The 23,625-nt window shown below is 48.2% G+C and overlaps 1 protein-coding gene across 3 annotated transcripts; it reads left to right on the top strand.

Moving 5' to 3' along the window:
* The first annotated feature begins 1,012 nt into the window (after positions 1-1,012).
* Positions 1,013-22,978, top strand: TBCEL (tubulin folding cofactor E like). 3 transcript variants are annotated; one of them, XR_011049751.1, is made up of 9 exons: positions 1,013-1,048; positions 3,519-3,668; positions 5,304-5,443; positions 8,532-8,713; positions 9,783-10,039; positions 12,792-12,918; positions 13,368-13,484; positions 18,627-21,709; positions 22,912-22,978. XR_011049751.1 is itself a non-coding variant. In XM_068418347.1 (8 exons), exons 2-8 carry the CDS (start codon positions 3,536-3,538, stop codon positions 18,943-18,945), a joined length of 1,275 nt encoding a protein of 424 aa, XP_068274448.1. In that variant the 5' UTR covers positions 1,013-1,048; positions 3,519-3,535; the 3' UTR covers positions 18,946-21,846. The 3 variants fall into 3 exon arrangements, 2 of the variants coding, with proteins under 2 accessions (XP_068274448.1, XP_068274449.1); XM_068418347.1 differs by lacking the exon at positions 22,912-22,978 and having other exon boundaries at positions 18,627-21,846; XM_068418348.1 differs by lacking the exons at positions 1,013-1,048; positions 22,912-22,978 and adding an exon at positions 1,325-1,392 and having other exon boundaries at positions 18,627-21,846.
* The last annotated feature ends 647 nt before the right edge of the window (positions 22,979-23,625 follow it).

Here is a 23,625-nt window from a genome sequence, read left to right as displayed (position 1 = left end):
TTAGTCTCCTGACTGTAAATCTGTGTGTTCAAGCCTATGCCATCAGTCAAAAGTGAGATGGGAAATACATGGCAGAGCAGGAGTTAAGCCGATCTCCCACCCCCCGGGGCTGATGCTGGACATGTTCTTCGTTTTCTTGTCCTCCACCTCGGTGGCACCCACAAAGCTGCCATTGTATTCTGCTGCCTCGGTGGAGTTTGCATAAATCGGGGTGTGTATGTAACAGGATAAAGTTGTCCCGATGATGTTACAGGCTGGGGAGAGCGTGTCGATATGCTGGGGCTATTTGGCCACGACCAGTGCAGCTCTCCTCCAAACTGCCCTGCCTGCAGCGGGAGCGAGAGGCCGCGTTTCAGGCAGTTTCAGATTCTTATCATGTAATCCCAGCAAGGACGGGGATGGGGATGCAGGCAGACTTGTTACTAGGCAGATTTGTCTGCCACGGCCTTTATCATCCTTCCTTCTGAGGTCATGACCAGCCACCACAGAGAAGCTGGTGCCACCACTGAGTGAGTAAACAGGAGAGAAACAGGCAAACTGGTAAAGAACGGCTGGGCACTGCCAGCAAAGGGGCGCAGCTGCCGGACAGGTCGATGCAGGGCGCGCACCACTGATGTTACATGTCAAGAACATGCAACATGTACCGATTTGCAATTTCTATGTGCTGTTGCGTGGCCAGGGCTTCCCGTCCTGCCCCTCCCGCGGGGCCGCGGAGGGTGTCTGGGGCGCTGGGCCAGCCTGGGAGCGACCCCTGCCCCATGGGAGGCCCCAGAGCTTGACCCCACGGCTGGGGGCATCTTAGCGTCATCTCTCTCCCTGTCTGACATCGTTGATGACGTCATGTGACATCAGATGACGCTGCCTCCGGGGGGGGCGCGGTGCATGCCGGGCCGCGGGAAGACCAGGCCGCCGGGGGCGGCGGCGTCTCCATGGCAACCGGGATGCCGCCGCCGGCCGGGCCCCATCACGTGACCGCGGCCGATCACGTGATGTTTGGCTGCCGCGGAGCTGCTTCCGGGTCAATGCGGGACGCGGCCGCCGGGCCTGGGTGAGCGGGGCCGGGGGCGCGGGGGGCGGGCAGGGCCGCGGCTGTCCCCACGGCTGTCCCCGGCCTCCTGCGCGGCGGGGTCGGCGGTCGCGGCGTGGTGCCGGAGCGGGGGAGGTCGCTGTCACCCCGGGGGCCGGCCCGTATGAGGGCAGCCCAGGACGGGTTAACGTTTGCGTTCGAGGCGGCCGGGCCGGCGGAGGCTGCAGCGCTCGGGGGGTTCGGGGCCGGGGACCCCCGCCTGTCCTACCCCGCCGTGGGGCCCAGCAGCACAGGCAGGGACCGACAGACGGGGTCCTCGCCGCCTTGCAGCAGCCCCTGAGGGATTGCTGGTTCAGCAGCACAAGGTCGGTGTCCCGGGCAGAAGCACCTTAAGTGACATCCCCGGCGTCTCTCGTGTGGCTTCCCTTCTCCTCGCCACAGTCTCTGTCACTAGCGTTGGCCGCTTCCAGAAGCGTGGTTCTGTGGCAGGGGATCAAATAGCTATGCTTGCTTTGATGAAGTCCCTGATGGCGTTTTGCATGCTTGGGTGGGTTGCCCTGGTAGCTTAGAGGGTCAGTCTGTCCACCCTGATAGGATTCATTCGTCTGTCTCTCAAGACGACTTCAAAAGTAATTTCCCTGAATCATGTCCTAGGAGAAGGACATACCCACTTCTTTTAGACAAATGTTTCTTCTGTTGCGTGTGTTCCTTACACTTTGTTTTTCACGTATACACATATGTCAAAATGTGTTATGTGTGTGACTGGTTAGGATCTGCTCCGAAGTGGCACTGGAATTCATTAGTATGTCATTAATGATGTAATTCTTCTGAAGGGTCTCTTATTCTCCTTATGGGCTTATAGCACTGGGATAGAAATATTTTTCATGTCATTTCTAGTGTTCTCCTTTCACTTCACTTGCCAGCTGCAGCAGCCTGCTGGGTTTCCCTTGGATCTCAAGTCAGGGTCATGCTCTTCTTTGCAGGCACTTGCCATGTTGTATGTCACTGGGGCCACAGCCTTCCAGCAGAGCCTTTAAATATAGACAACAAAGACTATTTGTTGACATCTTTAAAAGGCTGAGCACATCTTTTGCAATCTATGCTGTCATTTAGAAAACCCAGAGTTATTTTAGGATATGAGTTGTTCCTTGTGCTGTCAGTAGGAAAACACTCAGAAATGCGCACCTTGCAGATCACCCTGTCCTGCCCGTGTACAGACAGCATTCCCTTGAAGTGTATCATACTTCCTTTGTGTAGTCTGTTAATCCTTGCTCTTGAGCAATTGTAGTGATTCAGAGAAGCCACGTGCACAACAGATGATTATAGTGACCGTGAAATCTGATGAGAAGGGAAGTGGAAAAGGTGACTGCCCACCCCGACATTGTTGCCATCTGGCAACGGCATTGGCTTGCAAAAGGAAAGCTTGAGAAAGAAAATGCTTGTGATTCAAAGTTGATGAATGGGACTGTCAGGAGGGTTTTGTCTCAGTTCTGGGTTGCTCTTATACCATAGCTGAAAACACAATTTTTTTTGCCCCTAGCGTGATGTTAAGGTGACTTTCTCATGTGGAATTCCCAGTTGATGTTTGCTCAGCAGATAAAGAGGAATGGAGCTGATAGAAAAGCAACGTGAAGGACAGAAAGCTTTATGCATGGAGGAGTTCCAGAATTTCCAGACCAGGAGGCCTGAACATGCGTTTATAAAGGAGTATCTGTCTGTCCTACAGTACTGAGCTCCAAAACAACTCTGGAATGAGGCCTCTCAGCCTAAAGCCTTGGCTGTCAATGCAAATTGTTCCTGTAGCATGCGGAATGTTTTAGCATAAAATTAAATGCCGTGTTCCTAACACAAACTTCGATTTGAGGATTTCTTTTTCAATTCTAGACAGACTAGTGACATGAAATTAGGTTTGCGATATGAATCAACCAAGTTGTTGAGGGCCGAAAAAGGTGTGGGTTCTTTTTTAAAGTAAGAGCAATCCTTTAAGTCCCTATTTGTGATGTGTAAACTTTATATATAATATACAAATTATAACAGGCTTCAGTCCACTTGCATCTTACTATACTGAAGTCCTTTGTGATAGAAGTGTTTTAGGGAGGCTGTTCATGAAGAAATAAAGTAGAGCTTGTTAAACAGGTGATGCTCAGCAAAGGGAACCTGAACCTTAGGTAAATCTTTTTTGTTCAGGATCTTATATCTATCCTTACCTGTTAGAAATCTAAAGGAAAGCTTATGGCAGCAGGCAGAAACTTTAATTTGATGTTGGTTAGCAACATTGCTTTCAACATACGTGTGGCCCCACCATGAACTCAAAAGTATAGATTTCCGCCAAGAGTCCTGGAGGTGCAGGTTTATGTACTAATCTGTAGTTCAGAAGTAAAACCCATGACACAGCTGGCCACTTTCTGTCCTGTGTTGCCAAGGACCACTACTGGAGGCGATTATTAGTTGCTGGCTGTTTATGTGCTCTGTTTTTTTATGTGTTCACTAGAAGTCCAAGAAGGGAGCATGGACCAGCCCAGCGGAAGGAGTTTCATGCAAGTTCTTTGTGAGAAATACAGCCCCGAGAACTTCCCGTATCGTCGTGGACCTGGTATGGGGGTGCATGTCCCAGCAACTCCGCAGGGTTCACCTATGAAAGGTAGGGTTCTGGTCTTTCTGAGCATCTGTGGGGTTCTGTGTGGGATCAGTTTCTTTGTTGTTCTTGCTTACATTGAAAGAGGAATCGCCCTGAATTGACCAGAAAAAGAAACATCATGATGTATTATAATGTATTTCTTACTGAAGAGCTGAGAGCCTGGAATCTAACAAAGACAGAAAGTTGATCTAGTGACTGAACTGGTTGCTGTAAAAAGTAAGTTTACCTACAGCGTAACAGAATCAGAATCCTGTCAATGAAAGATGGAAAAAAGGCCCTGTGCAGTGCAGGGGTTTGAGCAGATGGCAGTCCCTGGAACTTACTTTCCTCAGACTAGTAATACTAAATATTTTATTATTGGCTGCAACAGCAGGTGTTTTGGCAGAGATGGCTTAACAAATACATAACGCTTGATCTAAATTCGAGGTTGGTCCACATGCTAGCGGTGTCATGCAGTGCCATCGACTTGCATTGATGCCTGCAGGTACAGGAGTCCAGCGTACACAGGAGTGGGCCCTATTTCAAGCCAAGCAATGAGTCGTTGTATCTGCAGCTAGGTTTCTTTTGTGACAAGTGACTCAAACGGATTTGTGGATTACTTTGGGTCTCTTCTCAAGGCATCAAATGCTCTTTGACCATGCTCATGCTGACCTAGTGGAGAAAGCCCCTCTCTCAGTTGCTTCTGACCTTACTGCCTTGAGGGTGTTTCAGGCAGATGTGTGTCTGAAGCACTGTGCTGCTCCTGTATGTCCTTGAGCCTCCTAGACTGCGGAATCTGTGTTGCTATTTCCTGCTCTGTGAACTGGATCCATGTGACACCCTTGAGTCTTCCCTCATGCTCTGATGTTAGCATTTGGTTCTTGGTTTGTACGGATGAGTCTGAGATTCACATTCATCCCACCAGAACTGCCCCTTCTTTGTGTAACCTCTTGCCAATCTAGATCTGTAAATGTAGTTTAAATTTCCGTCAGGTCAATTCATATCATAACCAGCCCCAAAGGGGAAAATAGCCATGGAAGTGAGCTGGGTGAAGTTTGCAGTAACTCAGTTTGACAGAGGAGAATAAAGGGCCTGAGTTCAGTTGAGGATAAGATGTACCGCATGTCACTCAAAAGTCACTCATGAAAAAGGAAAAGTCACTTTTGAAAAAGGAAAGCTGAGAAAATAAATGTTTAAATACATCCTTGCTGTTCCTAACCCCAAGTGTGTTAAGTACAAGAGGATAAGGGAGTCTGCCTCGTGCAACTAACGGTCCACCCAGTGCTGTATCCTATCTGCAGCAGCAGATGCCTGGGGAAGATCATAAGTTCTGGCAAGAACTGATATGAGACATGCTGTAAACTATAAAGGACTGGCCCATCCTTGCTGCGATGTGGGCAGAAACGCACGTGGTAACCGAAGAGCACTGATACTGAGTGGTACTTCATGGTTAGACACAAGAAGTCGTCTTGATGGACGTCGGTCACTTGTCATAAAACCCATATTTACTCTGAGATCCTTAAATATGTGTATATTGTGGAATTACTGGTAGATCTTATCTTTTGCTGAACGTTGTGTTTGTTTGTGCTTGTTGTTACCTTCTGGATCTAAGCAATGCAATGCTGACCAGAGGGCATCTTTTCTTTCTCCCTGTTTCAGATCGCCTCAACCTCCCGAGCGTGCTAGTACTGAACAGCTGCGGCATAACTTGTGCAGGGGATGAGAATGAAATCGCCGCCTTCTGTGCTCATGTGTCTGAGCTAGACCTTTCTGACAATAAACTGGAAGACTGGCATGAGGTAAAGTGGTTACACGTGCATCTTTGTGAATAACTTTGATGGCTATTACTATGACTGCAAATGCATTGCAGGTTGTAAGAGTACTTTGTTCATCTAAATGAGAGAGATTTCAATTTTTTGTGGCCTCTTTCTCATCTTTGAAGCTGATGTTTATTTACTTTGACAACAACAGAGCAATAAATGTCATGAATTTAATCCATTTGGGCACTTCATTTACCCCGTGACTTACGATCTTGGCCTGTGGGTGACAAATACATGTATTTTTTATCACGCAAAGCACCAGAACTGGCATTTCTGATGTCAAGAGGTTAATGAGCGGTGCAGTTTTTAACTGAGGAGGTCTGAGTAATGGGAGTTGATTCCCAGCTTTACCACCAATTTTGTGATGCTGGGCAAGGTATTTATTGTCCCTCCACTTTTGTTTCCCTATCTGCAAAACAAGTTTAATAACATTGACCTTCAAGGATGTTTCTGAGGCCTCATGAAGAAATGCTAGATGCTGTTGTAAAATCCTCCGAAGTGCTCGGATGAAATATGCTGGATAAATGCAATGTACTACAAGTAAAACAATCACAATCTGTTCAAGTGTTGTTAACAGTCCCTCCCTGACTTATGCTCTGCTTTTATGTTAGTGTTTATTGTTGGAAATATGTGGAAAAGAACAGGATGTGCAACCGTAAAATTATCATGTGTTTCTGTTGCATCAAGCTCCTGTGTCTTTAAAGAGATACTGAACGCAGTGTTTGCAGAAGCAGCCCAGCTCTGGCACAAGGGTTGCAAAGGCAGAAGCAGGATAGGTTTCCCTAAAAGGTATTAGCTCAGCGGGTGGGAGAGATCTTAGGCTTGTCTGTTGAGATTAGAGCCAGGGAAGATGGTTTTGCACTGAGGGCATATCTGCTAAAAACTGGGATGGTGTCTCCTGACGTTGTTTTATTCTCACCCCAAAAGGCCCCCTCCTACAGTAATGAGGTGCCACCTCTCCGCTCCCTCTTCTGCCTCTTACTGTCCCTGGGGCCGGCCTCACGTCTGGTAAGCAGCTGCGAGAGCTGCACAGACACTTGTCACTCGCAAGCCGTGCGCTTCACACCCTGCTATTTGTTCAGTCTGTTGAGGCTACCCTGGGTGGCACAATTTGCCAGCTTCTGCATGAGCTGCAGTAAAGCAGGAAAAGAAAGGCTTTCTGAGTACTTTGGCCCCTTCCCCTGAGACGGGATTAAGTTTTCATAGCCCATTTGCAACAGATAAATATCTACCCACCTCTTAAAAACTGCCAGTGATGGGGATTCCAGATCCCTGGGCGGCCTGTTCCCATGCTTAACTAATAACCTTATAGTCTAAACTATGTAACTTAAGTCTCCCATGCTGCGATTTAAGCCAGTTGCTCCCTGCCCTGTTGTCAGCAGGCATGGAGGAGCATTCATTGCTGTTCCTTACACGACAGCCTTTTGTACCCACGAGGAAGAGTTTTCAAGGCTCTTTTTCCCATTTTAGGATAATACGGAAAAAATCCAGTTCTTCCAATCGTTCATCCTCAGCCATTTTTTGTAAATCTTGTGTTGTTATTGTTGCTCTGATGTCATTCCAGTTTGTCAACTTCATTCCTAAAGCATAGTGCTCAAAACATGGCATCACCTAAGATGAGGTGCAAAGTGAGGCAGGCTAATTACCTCCAGCATCACGTATGCAACACTTGACCTCAACCTCCGCATAAGACAATTGCCCTTGGCTAGCAACTGGGCCCTGTTATTGACCTGTGTATGTCACGGGCTGCCCCACCTCCTCCCATCCCAATTGCTGTGTGGAGTGGAGCTCTCTAGCCAGGTGTTCTCTGACACATAATTATTTTCTGGATGAATATCTTTTTCCCTGGATGTTAGCGCTTTGACTATCCTTGAACTGAACTTCCATCTTACAGGTTTCAGATGGCTTCTCTTTGGCCTCTAGCCTTGTACTGCGATGTGATGGCAGCCTTTCCCACCTTACTATCACCCACAGGTGAAGAAAAAGCATAGAGTTCAGTTATTCTGGTCATTGAAAACGTAACGTGTAGTATTCTGCTAGAACACCCCCTTGATATGTCTGCTGGCTTGGTATTGAACGCTTAACTTAGTGATATCCCAGGCACTGTGACTCCCCAGTTTGCCTATGTGACTGGTGTGTGGGTGGCATCGAAAGCTGTCGTTCCCTTATATTCCTTCCCGCTGAATCAGTTACCCAGTCGAAGAGGAAAATGAGACTGGTATGATATGTTCTTTAGGAATTGATGCTGCCTGGCTGTTCCGTTCACTTAATCATTATTAGGTGACTACAAATTGATCATCTAACTAACTATGTTCCCATATCTTTCTGTGTATTGGCAGTATTTAGGTCAGCACCTACACTGATCACATGATCTGTTATGTATCCCGCAGTCCAGAGCTGTACAGTCGTCGTCTCTGGCTTTGCTTTCTCTTGATCTTTCTTCCGTACCTCTCTGCTACTTTGCCCTCAGGTGCACATCTGTACGCACAAAAAGAGAAAGGACCCCCAAGCAGAGTTACCTGAACATTAGGATTTATTGTAAGAAAGCTGCTGTTTTCAGACTAATGGAATGTGTACAGTGAGCTTCTATCTGTCTTTTATGTTGGGCAAAATGATGAGGTCTGTGGCTAGTGGGGAGCAGTGGAAAGCTGAGCAAATGATCAGAGTGTTGGCCATAAACTCAAGAGATGTGCCCATTGCCTCCCTGCTAGAAGAGGGGTAAGGCATGCTGGCTTCTGTAACGTGCTGCTGCTTAAGCTTGGTGTTGAGGTGGATTTTATGACCTCTCCCGAGAGACTGGCTTCTCTTATCAAGCTGCTCGGCGAGTGTAATTAAATGAACTGTTGAGGTGAATGAGCAACTAACCGATCAGTCTAGATCAGTGAATAGCTGGAGTATGAATTACGGGTAGTTATCCAGAAGCCTTGTTTTTTTCCCCATATCATTCCTTTGGCTTGTGGTGATTTGGAAGGGCCCCCTTTTAGGAGATGGGATATTATTGCATGAGGTCCGATTACTGCCTGATACACAGTTCTTTCTTTCTCTTTTTGTTTCCCTCCCCACTTAGGTCAGTAAAATTGTGTCCAACGTTCCCCACTTGGAGTTTCTAAACTTGAGTTCCAACCCTCTCAGCTTGTCCGTTTTAGAGAGAAGGTGTGCTGGGTCTTTCGCTGGTGTTCGCAAACTCGTGCTCAACAACAGCAAAGCTTCCTGGGAAACAGTCCACACAATCCTGCAGGAATTACCAGAGTAAGCATGGGGAGCTGGGCGCAGAAGGGGGTGCTGGCTGCACGCAGGTCAAGGCTGTCTTATCAAATTATGCGGTGAGGGATGAGAGGGGTGTGAGGATGCAAATATGATCGGTAGAGAAAAAGGGAATTTTTTTTCTCTGGGAGCTTGGGAACTGGCCAAGTGAATGCTTTATGTTGTCTTAAAAGCTGAACTTGTGTGGCGCTGCAAAGCCCGAGGGTTCTTGTCCAAATCTAAACACCAGAGATGGATCATCACCCCGACAACATAGGAGGTGACACGCTTTCCTCTGAGTCACTGCAGAATGAATGGTGCAGCGCATACCTGTGCTAATAGCTTTTGAATGGGATGTAAGTCTGAGGGTCTGGCCACTTGTCAAGGAATATTTATTTCATCATGCTTTTCTGTGCAAAAGTGTTGATTTCTGTGGCTTGGCCACGGTCCACCTTGGCAGTGACATTCTGCTTCCCTGAATGTCCTCAGTGGCTTCGTTTTGATAAGAGATTCCTCTTCATACAGCTTTGTAAGCAGAGATGATGACAGTGGTACGTCTTTTGTGGCCAATCTGCACTTCCCTGGGGTTAGGGGAGATAGTTTAGTCGTCTGAAAACTTAGTGGGGCCTGTTCTTTCTTTAATGGGAATCTTTGGCTGAACCAGCGATGCGGGGGAAAAAGGGTCATCTGTGTTGTGTAAAAGCACCTTTTTAAATTAAGTGGTGAGCATTGAGAGCAGGTACCAATCACCGTGGGAGCTGGGTTGGTGGCTTGTTGGGCACAAATGTGGAACACCACCCCGAGCAATCTGTTACACAACTAATACAGGGAGAGTAGGGGAACATTCAGAGGTATTTTTCTTCTGTGGAGGAAGTTTACAGATGGGAGCAGAGAGGTAGTCGAAACACTCCAACTGGAGTACTCAAAGGTCTTCTCTACGCCAAGGTTTCAAATGACATAAGAGCCATTACAGAAAATTGTGTTAAAATCTTATATGCATGTCCCTGTACCCAAGATGGTAGCCATTTCTGAAGGTATGTTGAGATGATGATATGATCTTTCTTCCCCTGTGCAGCTTGGAGGAGCTCTTCCTGTGCCTTAACGACTATGAAACGGTGTCTTGTTCTCCGGTTTGCTGTCAGTCTCTCAAATTACTTCACATAACTGACAATAATCTTCAAGACTGGACTGAAATTCGAAAACTGGGAATTATGTTTCCATCACTGGACACACTTATTCTGGCTAACAACAACCTCACGACCATTGAAGAGTCGGAAGATTCCCTAGCGAGGCTGTTCCCCAACCTGCGATCCATCAATTTGCACAAGTCAGGTGAGAGCCTGGAAGCACTATGCTTTTTGTTCTCAGCGTAAGTGACAGCGGTTGATCAGAGCCTCTCCTCTTGAGTAGGTGAAAAAACACACTTGCTTTGTGCTCTTTGAAACTTTGGCCTTGGGGTGGTTGCTTCTTAGGCCTGGGTTAGCAGTAAGTCACCTGCAGTCAACATGCTTCCGGCAAAGTATGAGAGAGGGCAGGTGAAGGCAGAGGAGCTGAACAAGAGCCTAAACCTTTGGGATGGTTCTGTTGCTGTAGCAGAGATGAAAATGCCCAGTGACCTTTGTCTCAGTCTATCCTGATTTCTCAGCAGAATTGAAAAACTGTTGATAAATATAGTCCCGACAGACCTATGATGTTGAAGTCCAGTTTCGTAACGGCGCTAATGCAGGGCCACGCAAGCAGATATACTGAAGTGCACTGACCTGAAGAACGTAGCGTTAGGAGAGGAAAATGAGCAAGAAATCAGCTTGCCCATCTCTGTGGGCTCTACCTGCTGCTTTTGGTAGTTAGTCATTATCTAAAAGATGAGTCAGAGTAGCGTGGACTGGCAGTTATTCAAAATGAGCTGGCAAAGGTTTTTTGCGTTAGTAGTTTCTCTCTGTTTCCTCTCCCTGCCTCAGGTGCTCCTGGCTGGAGAAGGATAAATAAATGCCTGGCAGTGGAGGGGATGAAAGAATCCCATTTGCCTTTTATTCCCTGTTTAATCTTGGGTAAAATGAGCGTATGTGTAGGTATGTGGCATGTGAGGGCTGAGCATTCACCGGCAAAAGCTGTCTGTCATCTGTGCTCCATTATTAGAAGCTCACCACAAGTTATGCTCGAGGCTGCCTTTACACTTCAGACGCAGAGAGTTTTCAGCCAACGCTTCAGAAAGAGAACAAACATTTGGCATATCGTGTGGGACACCCTGCTCTCAGAGAGAGGGAGTTGCAGGGCAGCTCGTGAGGGCTGTGACATGTTTGTGAGATGACATGTATGCCAGAAGTTCTTCTGCAGGAGTACTTAATGCATCATCATTTGGTCTTTACAGCTTTATATGCTGTGCAAGTGATACTTAAGTATTAGCCAAGGTAGAAGGTGCTTTATTAATGTGCTCTGCAGTGTAAGGATCAAGGCATCCCTATAATAAAAGCTTAAAGCTAACTAGAGGAAGAAAAGCCTGTTAAGCTGGATTTGAAAGCACTGTCTCACTGAGGAACAAGTGCTCCTGTGGTAAATAGTGTTGCCGTTTTGATGTCAGGTATTGAAGAAATCTGGATTCGGTATTGCATTTTGATGTTTTGGGAGCTGAAAGTCAAACAGAAATCCTGAGGGGAGCATGGTAAACTTTTTTTTTTTTTCCTGGAAAGCTGCAGCTCTCCAAAATTGTGTCACGTGAGGACTCCAAACTGGTGCCTCTTTTTGCAGTCTCTTTTAGAGTAGTGGAGATCAGGGATGAGCTAAAGATAGTGGTTTTTAGTGAAGTTATAGTGCAACGGGGTCACGAAGGGACGAACGGATTTTCCTGCTGAGGCGGATGCCGCGGCTGACGGCAGTTTCTCCGTCGGAGGTGGTTGTCTCTCTGCACTAGCTTTCTCCCAGCTACGAGAGCTTTTTGGTGCTTTCAGAGCAACGTGATCCAGAGAGGTACCCGGTGCTCTTTGGTGACGTTGCGCCTTAGAGATCAGGTGGAAGAGTTGTTCTGTCACAAACTCTACTCAATTTGTCTGTAAATGTAGCTGATACTGATACCCAGAGGATGGCTTTAGGCATAGGTGACCTTGGCAGAGGTGTTTTGAGTGCTGAAGGGAAAGGACACTCTCTGCTGCCTCGCACATGGTGCCGTGATACTTAGAGGAGTTTGGTTTCTGCTCTGAAAAGAGCTCCTCCTTCTGAGCTGTGGTTGTGACACACACTTTGGGCTTGAACTTGGCATTTCCTGACAGGCTTAGCTCGAATGAGACGCCTGATTTTGTTTGAACTGATAACTTTTGTTTTTTCACATTTTCTGTGCTGTGTGGGTTGAATGTTGTTTGGAGAAACGAGTTTTCTAACCCGCGTTGCCAGTGTACGCTTCTGGAACAGTCATCGGAAAAGCATCGTGGTAAACATTTCTGCAGTCGCAGCGAAGGGAAGCGAACGCAAGTAGTGTTGATCCCGCCACATACTCAGGGCTCTACTGCTGCTCGATCCTCAGCTTTTTTATTTTACCCTCTCTGCTTGCCTTGTTATCCCAAGTGTCAGGTCTTGAGGGGGCTGAAATTAAGTTAAAGCCTTTTTCATTAAGTGGCTGGATGGCTTTAGGGACTGTTTTACTGTTGGGTCATAAGCAGAAACGGGACCCAAGGTGGTCCTGTGTGTGAGGTAAAGCCATTTGGTGGCTATTTAGTGACGTCTAGAATGACAGAAGTCCTGATGACTGTAATACTACTTATCCCTTTATAGATGCAGCCATGATAACTGGTACTAGTCAGTACTCGGCAGTGAGGCCAAAGACTGAATGGTCCATAAAAAACTAAGCTTCCTCAGGAGCTATGGAGATCATCCTTCTAGACTTACAAAACAGTATGAGAGAATTTAAACTACTCTGTCTTGTAAACAAATGAAAGAGATTTTTTTTGCAGTGCATCATGAGCAAAAAGCCAACTTCTCAAAGAAACATCAGCTGACGCTCGCCTGTCACATATGTTCTTTGGCTGTGTCTGATTATCTTGGATACATGGTGTATTATCTGTGTTTGTTTAAGCAAGTCTTTTCTTCCGAGCAGGTCTGCATTGCTGGGAAGACATTGACAAGTTAAATTCTTTTCCCAAACTCGAGGAAGTGAAATTGCTAGGAATCCCTCTGCTGCAGTCCTACACCACTGAGGAGCGCAGGAAGCTGCTAATAGCCAGGTCTGTTGCTTGTTTATTCTGCTCAGCAGAAGAGTTACATGGCAATGAATGGCTGGGAGCGGGTAATTGGAGGAAGAGGCTGTTAGGAGAGGAGGTTTTGTATTAATTCACTGCTCAGAAAGATTTGAGCTTTTTTCTGTTGTGTTGGAAAGTGGGAGTAGTGGAAATGTTTAGTCCAACTTCTCTACCTCTCAGAGAATTTTTTGAGTCTCATTCGTGCCTGTGCACATGATGCACATGTGTGGCGAAATGCAAATGCTTAGTTTTGAATGTGCTTGGAGAAACTGCATGGAACTTGCCCTCTCTCTGGACGGGACCGAGGCGCAAGCTACCTGGCAGGATTCTCGTGATGATAATGTTGTGGCACGTAGCTTTTGATGGTGACTGTCTTGTTGGTCACCCTGTCTGGATTTCTCTTCTTGCTGACTGTATTTCTTGGTTGCATGCAGGTTGCCATCTATCGTCAAGCTCAACGGGAGCATCGTTGCCGATGGAGAGCGAGAGGATTCGGAGCGATTCTTCATCCGATATTATATGGAGTTCCCGGAGGAGGAAGTCCCATTCAGGTATGAATTCTTTGTCGTGGAATGGAGAGCAGGGGCAGAAGGGTGGCGAGGCAAAAGGAAAGGCAGCTGAACAAATGATGTTACATGGGAAATGTGGGCTAGCTGTTCCATGAAAAACCATCCCTCGCCTTCCTCCTGTCTTGCCTTCTGCAATCTGTTTTAGTTAATGTCGTTATACTAGAGGGTTGTCTGATGACTTGTAGAATCACTTCTGAGTCAAATTCGGTCCTGAAGTGTCCGCGTCAAGTGCCATTGAACAACATGACTGTTCGGTTCGTGATCTTCATTGCTTCCTGGCATCCCTGATGGCTAGCTTCGTAATCCACCTGTGTTTGGGAGTCCCCAAAAGCAGTACAGATCGTGCTCTCTGGTGCCAGGCTGGGGCATCTAATTCTCTTGACCATCTGGTGTGTGGAATGTGACTGGCGACGGGAAGCTGTCCCCTTGCTTTCAGGCCCGCAAATCGCAAGTCTGATGGTTTTTCTTTGCCAAAAAAGTATGCCCAATGATCCGTTAATCTTGGTAAACTAATGAACTTTGACAGGTGCTGTTCAGTCGGTATCTCCTCTGTGTCTGCATCTACTTACTGCTTCTTAATGGGCTGAGGAAGGATCATGGAGCATCAAGCCACTGCATTTATGTGCCTCGTGCCCTAGAACCCTCAGGCGCTTTTCAAACAACAAAGCTTCATAGCCCTTTCTTTACCAAAAAGGGGGCAGGGCAGGAGTGTGTGTGTGTGTGTGTGTGTGTATATCCCAGGGGACAGACAGAAGTAGGGACAAACTGAAGTAGAGAAGGTCAAAGATATGGCGCGGTACGGATGCCCAAGGTGCAAACAGGATCTAGTCGGTGTTTACGTCGGCTGGTCAGTGTTTCCCCCAGCTTTACTCTTAGGTAAAATGTCTCTCGTTTTTCAAAAACACTGTGTATGTGACCTGCCAATACAGTAAGGGCACGGGAAGGCTGGAATGGGGAATGAGGGCATGGCGTTTTGTATGAATACTAACAGGTCCAGTGATTGTAGTATTTGTTAAAGGCGTACTGGGGTCAGTTCGGAGGCAAAGGCTACTAATGGAGTCAGGGAGACAAGACAGCTGGTGATCCCTCTTGTGCCTTTTTCTGCGGACAAGTCCTGGCTTTTCATTTTAGAAGCCCCTGAAGCGGAAAAATTGAAAGAAGTATTGGAAAGGATAGCAACAGAGATGGAGAATGCAGGGGAGAAGGGGAAGGGGAGACGGGGACTTATGAGCTCACAGTGCTGCTCCCAAAATGGATTATTATCCATAACATTTTATTTCGAAGAAAACTGTTTCTGTGTTCGTGGCTCTGGAAGGGGAGAACAGCAGGGGAGCTGAGCCCAACAGCTGCAGCAGAGTCCTGCCCTTTGGCGAACAGGACTTGGGCTGACTTGGAAAAGCAGCCGGGAGAAGGCAAGGCAGGGCCTTGCACAGAAAGTGATGTATTTGGTTGCAGTCTGGGAGGGGAGCTAAGGTATGTGTAGCCCTTTGATCCTGGTGGAACGGCCGTGCTGCCCTGAGCTCAGGAGGAAGGGTTTGTGCACGAGAGAGGGAAGGTAAAGAAATAGCTGTCAGGCTCCAAATCTTTTCCTGCTGGACTTGCGTCTCTGGGTATTGTGGTGACAGGTGCTTTACATGTCCAGGGCCCTTACGTTGTTGAGAAGGACACAGTGGGGTATAGCTTTAGACACGTACGATGCAACTGTTAGGCCGTGGACTTTGGGGACGGGCTGTGTGCACCCACATAGTTAACACAGCACCACACAGCTGGGGTTGGTTTCCAGGTGGGGGCTCATGTAAGAAATTACTAATGTCTCAGCCATCCAAAAAAGCTGGGCTGATCTCAACAACGTGCTAGCTTTATGCTATTTTGGTAGGATACAGGAGAATTACCTCCCCCTCGGATTTCTTAACCTTTAAACACTGTTACTGCCCTTTCGTGGTCAATGGGCTCTTTGTCTGAATCCCTTCACCTGTGCAGCGTTTCCAAGAGACTTGTGCAGCTACTAAAGAGGGTTGTTCTGTTCTGGAGGAGTTGTGTGCGGCTACAGACTATTTTCTATCGAGGCTGCGGGTGGCTGAGAGTGTCCCTAGTGCCGAGGGCTGGGTTTCAGCTCCGGGACCTGGACGCAGCAGCCCTTGTAGGCCGGGAAACCTGGCATTCTCTGCAGAGGGATTTTGTGTGTGTTTGTTGCTAAAGCTTCCTCTTCTTTGCTCCCAGTTCTGGCGTGCTCTCTCCAAAGGTGGTTTGTAATTAGAATCTAATCAGGACACCCGCATGTTGTTGTTGGGGGTACGACATCTGCATTGCAGTGCTGCCTCAAGCGGAGGGAGAAGACACACTTGGGCACGGAAAGCTTAGGAGTGTAAGCAACCCCCCTCAGAACTGTCGAGGTGTAGCGTGCGATAAGCAAACAGCACGGCCTCTCACAGCAAACCCCCCTGCTCCCCTTGCGTGTCATCACGGGCTGCAGGTCGAAGGGATCGGAAAGGGAGGGAAATGGAAAGGATAATTTCTCTCTCTGGATGTCATGGGTTAGAAGGGAGCGCGGAGTGTACAATCCAATATTGACTGTCTTCCTGAGCGACGACTTTGTGTCTGTGGGTTTATAATGAGTCCTCTGCTTGTCTGGTCTGCTGTTTATCTGCAGAGTGTCAGAGACACTTTTAGCCAGGCTGAGTTCTTCAGCATTCTCTGCTCTAGCAGCCAGCGTCTGCCAGGGTGATTACAACAGTCTCCAGGGTGCCTATTATCGGGGTACGAAAGAACCATATAAGCGGTGTGCCTTCGTCCTTATTGATTTGAGGGAAGCCAGTCATTCAGACTCTTCGCTTGCTTTGCAGGCTGCAGCTTGCATACAAGGAGCAGGCTGTGAAGTTTATTCTGCCTTTCCTCGACACGAGACAATTTAAGGCAGCATTGCCTGACCCTCTGCATACTTGCAGCATGCGTTTGGGTCCTGTTAGCCCGCTCATGGTACTTCTGTCTCTCGGCTTGCTTGAAATTTGTCCCCCTCTTTATACTCTTCCCACCATCAGCCCCGTTCACTGCAGTTTCCCTTAGCATATGAATCATGGCAGTACTTCTGGTCGGCACGTGAGAAATTTTTGCTGGTCCGCAGTGGAAACTGTGCCACAAAGACATCCTCCCCGTCGGCGACACGTTGGTTAGCGCTTGCTCTTACCGCGAGCTGTAGTCCGGTGGGTAAAATACGGGGAGCGCGTTGTCTCCTCTCAGCAATTATGGATTTTCCAAATAATCAGGCCTGATCCTATCGCCCAGGTGACTGTGAGAGCAGGGCACCGGCCTGCCTTTGAACGCTCTGCCCTGGTGAACGCTCGTTTTGCCCGTGAGACTGGGGAAATCCTAGTGCGTTGTGGCCCTTACCTCATTTCCCAGCAGACAGAGGGTCTGCTGTTCTCCAGGAACATTCCTGCCTTCAGCAGGACTCCCTGGGGTCACCCGGCCTGCCAGGTCCCATCATCTTTCGACAGGGGCCGTGGCACAGCACCGATCGCATTCAGCTCAGACTCGGATTGGGAACAAAAAGAGCTTTCTGTACGGTGCATAGCGGAGGGCCTCTGAAACGTTACCTTTCCTCGGCAGCTCTCAGTCTTTGTCGTTTCAATCAGTGTGTTTTGTGTTGCCATTCTGCCTCTTCCCCAGCCAGGCAGGGAAGGTGCAGCCTTGCCCGATCGCAGCGGTACCCGCTGAAGGTGGCGGGACGGTGAGACGGGCTTTCCATTGCAGCGGATGGCTCCCCGGGACGGACCTTGGGAAGGACAGTCAGAGAACTTGTCTCCGAGGAGAAAGTGACGGAGTGTGTGGCTCTGCTAGTGAAATTCCCATGTTGTTTTAGAGTAGGCGTGAAGGACCAGTTGGCAAGAAGTTCTCTGTTTGTTGTCAACTTCCAAACCATGTGACAGCTCACCTTGATTTGGTGATCTTGGTGATCCCGTGCTCAGTGGAGTGTAACATTAGGGACCTAGATGGCCTCTTGGAAAACAGCAGGAATGTCTGAAAAATCGGTCAGGCCATGAAGGCACAGATACTAGCAATCTAGACTGGGGGCCATATCCTTTGTGTGAGCACGAGCTTGGTTCTGGCACTCTTTAGTGAAATGTTTTCACTGGAGCAGGAGGCATAGAGTCTTTTGAGTGTGGTGTCCTCTCTTTCTTCCAAATCCCGCTGCAGCTGTGGCTGGGGTTTCTGAAATTGTAGGAGCCCGGTAGAGAGCTTCGCTGCTCAGTTGTGTTCGGGAAGCTTATTGAGACCAGGCAACTCAAACGTCTCAGGCTGGTGATGACTTCACCTTCCTCAGCTAGACACTTTCTCCATAGTCGGACGCTCACTCAGGTTCATGTCAGTGCCGCGGTGCGGCTTGGGGATTGTGAGACAAGGTGACTGAAGTGGATGAGCTTTTCTGTGTGGTGTTTTCTCCTTTTCAGCATCTCACCCGAGAAACACTGTGTGCTCTGTGCAGTGTCATGCTAACAGGGGAGAAAACAGGGCTCATACCATCCAGATTTATTCTTAATGGATGTCTGTTCAAGCCATCAGGCTGGAATCAAGGTGAATGTTGTCTCATGTGAGGAACATTCACCTTCCCAAAGTGTGAGAGATTTGGTGGCCAATGGATCAGAAAGCTGGGGTTTTCCTTTAGTTGCTGCTGGGCGGGAGACTTGTATGGAGAGAGGCACACACTTACAGGCTTTGAATGTTAGCTGGGCGATATTCTTTACTCGTGAGCGCCTCATCCATTCTTCCCACCTTGAGCGAAGTGCCGGTTAAACTGTGAGGTGTTTCGGAAGAGCCGTGTGCCAGCTAGGCACTGACGTGGAGTTTGAGACAGCTCATCGTTGTCTGGGTTCTGGTTTTGGCTCTCGTCAAAGAGTTCTGGGCTTTAGAGGAATTGCGCCTCGGAATCCGCGCATTCCCTCTTGCCATCCGATCGCTGCACTCTCCATGCAGATGTTTGTCTGTACTTTGCTACCTAGTAGTGTCCTTGCATGATTACAGCAACAGTGGGGTAGTATCATGATGTGAAACAGAAGCTGACTTGTGAAACGTGCGTTGGCCATGCAAGCAGCTGTACCCGATCTCTGCACTTGTTTAATTTTTCAGGTATCACGAGCTGGTCACGAAGTACGGGAAGCTGGAGCCCTTGGCAGTCGTGGATCTTCGGCCACAGAGCAGCGTGAAGGTGGAGGTTCACTTCCAGGACAAGGTGGAAGAGATGTCAATCCGTCTCGATCAGACTGTGGCAGAATTGAAGAAGCACTTAAAAACTGTGGTTCAGTTGTCAACAAGCAACATGCTGCTCTTCTACTTGGACCAGGAAGCTCCTTTTGGTCCCGAGGAGATGAAATACAGCTCGCGAGCACTGCATTCTTACGGCATTCGGGATGGAGATAAAATTTATGTAGAGCCCAGAATGAAATAGCCTCTTTTGACTTTGTGAGTGCACGCACGTGCACACGTACGCCCCCACACACATGCATTAAGGAGTTTTTGCAAGGTTTTTATTTCGGTCGGTTGGTTGAGGTTTGGTTGCGTTTCTGTAGCAGGTAATTTCTTAGCCCGGAGGAAGTGCCCTGATCTGAGAACCATGCCCGCCACCCACTGCAGGTGACCTTGAGGTGACAATTGACTTCAGTGCGTGTGTTTCAGTGTGTGCAATACCTTGATGTTTTCTTTGATGCTCCGGTATACTCGTGATTCGGCAGGAATGGTTAGTTGTTCAAGCTAAAGAATGCTAGGGTCCAGAAGGGAGAAGATAGCTCGGTGCAGAATTTGACCCGTTTTTTTTCTTTTTCTAAATTTTTGGGGTTTTGGCTCTACCAGAGCGCCCTTCAGCCTAGCTTGTCTGACTGTGGCTCGAGCTTGCTGAAGTATTTTTTTGCAGCTGGGTGCTGTCTCAACCTTCTGTTGCGCTCGAGTTCACTGAAAAGATCTAAAACAGTATTCGGCTTGATTCAGAGCTCAGGTACTTAGTGCATCCACTTAACTGCACTGGTTTGGTTTGTAGGAGTGCACAAATGGGGGAAAGAAAGAGACCTTATTAGAAAGAAACAGTGTCTTCAAAACACACGCTCTATATCTACACTGTCCTATTCCGATTTTTGGGAAAAGTTTGGATTTCTGTACCCATCTCACACAGTGTCTGCAACCTGTAGCACTGGCAGCCTGCAGGCACAGGGACCCTTGCCGTGTGTGTTGTAAAGTGAATGTTGGAAGGGCTTTTAGAGTAACGGGTCAGAAAGGGGTTGAAGAGCGGATTCCCCCATTGGCTGTGATTCATCCCGCGACGCTGAAGAGATCCTCCAGTGTGCACTTAACCTTGTACCAGTTTGTGCTGAAAGTGGAATGGCTAAAATTACTCTCCTGGGAGAGAGTAAGAGTAAAGTTGAAGTTTGTGTTTGTTGCTGTTGCACCAGAAATGAAACCTAGCACTTTCCCCGGGGGGGCCCTGGCTGTGGGGTCCCTGCTTAGGGTCCAGACTAGGAGAATGTGTTGGCTCGGATCAGTTTCTAGAAGATGAGTAACAAAGCAACTAGACTTATGTTTATTGTAAAGCAGGTTTTCACTATCTATATTGGTTCCCCCCTCCCCATGCACCTCGTAGGCATCACGTGCTGCTGCTTAAACTAGCCCCCATTTTCTTCTGCAGAGCAGATTCCCTTCCTGGTGCGATGAAATCCTCCTTCCTTTATATCTCTTGTTTCGCTTTCCTGTGTCCTCCCTTGTTCCTCTGTCCCCCTGACAAGGTGAAGACTTTTCAAATTACCTAGTTATAAGCAGCTGCATAAAAGTTTTTGAAGCTGAGCAGTGAGGGCTCTAGTTACACATGAACTCCTGACCTTAATTTTGAAATGCTCCCTTATCCCCACGTGCACTTTCTTTCCTGTGATGCTTTTGTCCACATCACCAAGCTCCTTTTATATTCTTGGAGTCGTGTAATTCTCTTCATATTTTACCTAGATTGTGGGGTGGGGTAGGATGGGGAGGGGACGAAGTATTATCTCATAGTCTTCAGGTTCAGGATGCAGGGACTGTTCGGAGGGGAGTAGTTCTGCATCCAGAGTAAAAATTAGAAATGGGAGGATTTAAGATAAGTTAATAATTTGTGCCTCATCCCCCTGCCAAAAATGTAATCTCCTGGCCCCGTTGAGATGAGCAATAGGAAACGGAGCAAGTCTCGCCGTAGGTGGTGTAGAGGCTGCGGCACGTAGCTGCAGAGCCACGGTACCCGTAAAACAAAAGAGCAGGCGGGGAGATGGCGGCAGTGTAGCATAAGGTGATGCTTTTATAAGCTAGAGCTTTACTGAAGATGTATTTTCCATTTGGGCAGTGAAAGGCATTCGCTGCCTTATAGCGGAACTCTTAAGCCAACACTTCTGTATGATATATACATACATATGCATAGGAAAAGTTGTGTTTAATAAGATATTTTGTTATAAAACAAAGTTTTATGAAGATATGGTTGTTTAATATTAGAAGCCTATTTCTCCCCTTGCCCTCCAGTTTAGGTAGGTTCTCCCTTGGTCGCTGCAGTGTCAGAGGTCAGCGACCGACGGGGATGCAAAAGTATCTCTGACCTATAGAGCCGTAATTGCCTGTGTGGGTATATTTATGGCATTGTAACTGGTATCGATGAGACGCTGTAACTATTGACCAACTTCCTCAGCACAATGAAATGTCCTGGTTTCTGAGTAGGAAATAAACAAAGAGCATTAAAGAATTGAAGGGGATGTTAAAGACGACCCAAGGTTGTGCTTTTAAGTTTGTTCGCCCACAAAAGGTTAGCCTGTCCGCGGAGGGAGCAGGGCTGTCACCACGCCGGCTCAGAACTGTCATGTTTTTATTTATGGCAGACCTGGTGGGAACTGGAAGATGGAAAAAGAGAACCCCTCCTGGCATACGAGGTAGGCAGGTGCCGCGTAGCTGCCGGGGGTTTGGTGCTAACAGCCAGGCCGGCTCCCCTGGTCTGTTCGGGTCAGCAGAAGTCACGACACGAGTATCACCGCCTTGCCACTTCATCGGGGGAAGTTTGTTTCTGGACGACGTTCTCAAGCCACTCACCTTCTGTGCAGCCAGCAGAGCCCTCCTGGGGTGGAAACTAAAAATCCTGGTCGGCTTCCCAAGGAGAAAGAGGCACGTCCAAAACCCGGGGACAGTTTATACGTCCAGACGATGGACTTTGAAAAGTAAGGCCAAACAGTGTGCAACCGATGTGGCACAATATCCCAAGTTGTCTCTCTTTCCTTTTCTGATACCTGTTGGGAAAGGGTCTTGTATGTGTGCTGTGTTACTGCTTAATGGGGGACCATGTCTTGGGGAGAGAGGGGAGGGCTCTGAGTGAGATGGGGGGTTTGGGGCCAACAGTGGGTGCTGAGAATCCGTGAGGGTCCTGCGAGGGCGGGCGGTTTGATGTAAATCAATGCGATGTCATGAGGGGCTGTGTCCCGGTGGTGCTGGCATACACCCGCTTTAGCAAAAGGTCCCTGGTCCCGTTGCGTTCCTTCGAGAAAACAAAATAGATTTGAAAGCTTCTCCCGCTTTTGTGTCCTTCTATCCGAGGGCTACTTTTGTCAAGAACTGTTTTCATGCATAAAAGTCTGCCGCGGGCAGTCTACGCAGGGGGCAAAGCACCTGGTTCGGGAGGAATTAGGTGACAGCTATATACCAAAGTGTCGCACAGCTCCGTGTATTGAGACTCGATGCTGCGCCGTGGTGTTTTTGGATACGTTTCTATTGAATATCCATGTTTTGACCAGATGCTTTGGGTGGATTTATGAACTGGCGTTGTTATGATTACGCATGGTGGCTGTCCTCTGCTCCCTCGGTGGGATTTGTAACCCCCTTTCTTGGGGGTCGCGTACATCCAGGTGGCAGATGACAGCGCGGCCCGCGATGGCTCGGAGCAGCTCGGAGGAACTGTGCCTAATGGTGCTCGTTGCTTCTGGGGAGAGGCTCTCGGTTGGCCCCCGCCTACTCGGGTCTGTTATCCGAAGGTGGCAGCGTGGCAGCTCTGCCTCCATCAGTTGCCGGTTTTGCTTGTAAATGAGATTCTGTAGGTTCTGTTCATGTGCAGATTTGAGCATGCAAACGAGGTGCTGAAAGCAGCCCGGAGGCTAAAATATGTATTCCTGGCAGCTGTGCCTCCCTCATTTGAATGTGGCGCCTTCGTGGGCGGTAGTGAGATGCCTTCCCCAGAGCAACGCTAGAGCAGCTTTAGCCATCTCGGGCCTTTGCCTCTCTGTGATTGCTGTTCTGCAGTTACTGGAAACTTAAAATGTAGTTTAAACATGAAGGTCTGTTCTTGCTCCCTATTAATGGTGCATCCATATGTAATTTTAAAGAAAGAACTGTAAGTCCATCTTGTTTTTTATTCTGGTTTCTCTCACAGGGAATGTACTTCCCGCTCCCCCAATTTGCCTTTGGTTTGCTCTCAGACTTGGTGGCGGAATTCAGGCCGAATTGGTAATTGGTTTGGATCAATTCAATAAACTTAAGTAAGTTTTTACACAAGAAAAGTGTCTCGAGTTTTTCACTTTTGTGTTCTTGAAGCAGAACATTTCCCTCTGTCCCACCCACACGCTTAACATGCAAAGAAAGCTGCCGAGGTTTTTTTGTTGTTAAAACAAGTGTCACCCTTGAGGAAAGGCTTGTGATGGGGAGGGCAGTGTGGCCCACTAAAGCAGTAGTCATGGGCTTAGCCCATGCTGGCCTGCACCGAACGACCCTGGGGAGAGGCAGGAGGAGGGAGATGCCCCTCCGGGTGGGACACAGCTCCTGGGCAAACCCCTCGCCAGCGCGTCTTCCCTGGGCTGGGCCAGCTCCCTTGAAATGGGAACGCGACAAGGCGCATCCCCTGACAAAAGAAAATAGCCTAGAAGACAAAGTCTTCCCCAAAGAGACAGTGAAACCTAATCAAACTTCATCAGTGTAGACTTGCCCAGGACGAACAGGACTGGGGCTCGCAGCGGTCCCAAGCACCGTCAGCGAGGGTGTGCAGGAGCCAGCCCATGGGCACGGGTGGAAACGTTCGCCAAGCAGCAGCCGCCGCCAAGCACCAAGGAACAATAAGCATCCTTGGTAGTTGCTCAGCTCAGGTGGCCAC

The sequence above is a fragment of the Nyctibius grandis genome, chromosome 25 (genome assembly GCF_013368605.1).
Source record: "Nyctibius grandis isolate bNycGra1 chromosome 25, bNycGra1.pri, whole genome shotgun sequence".
Classification (NCBI taxonomy): domain Eukaryota; kingdom Metazoa; phylum Chordata; class Aves; order Nyctibiiformes; family Nyctibiidae; genus Nyctibius; species Nyctibius grandis.
The sequence above is the reverse complement of the archived record's forward strand: the minus strand, read 5'-3'. Positions and strand labels throughout refer to the sequence as shown.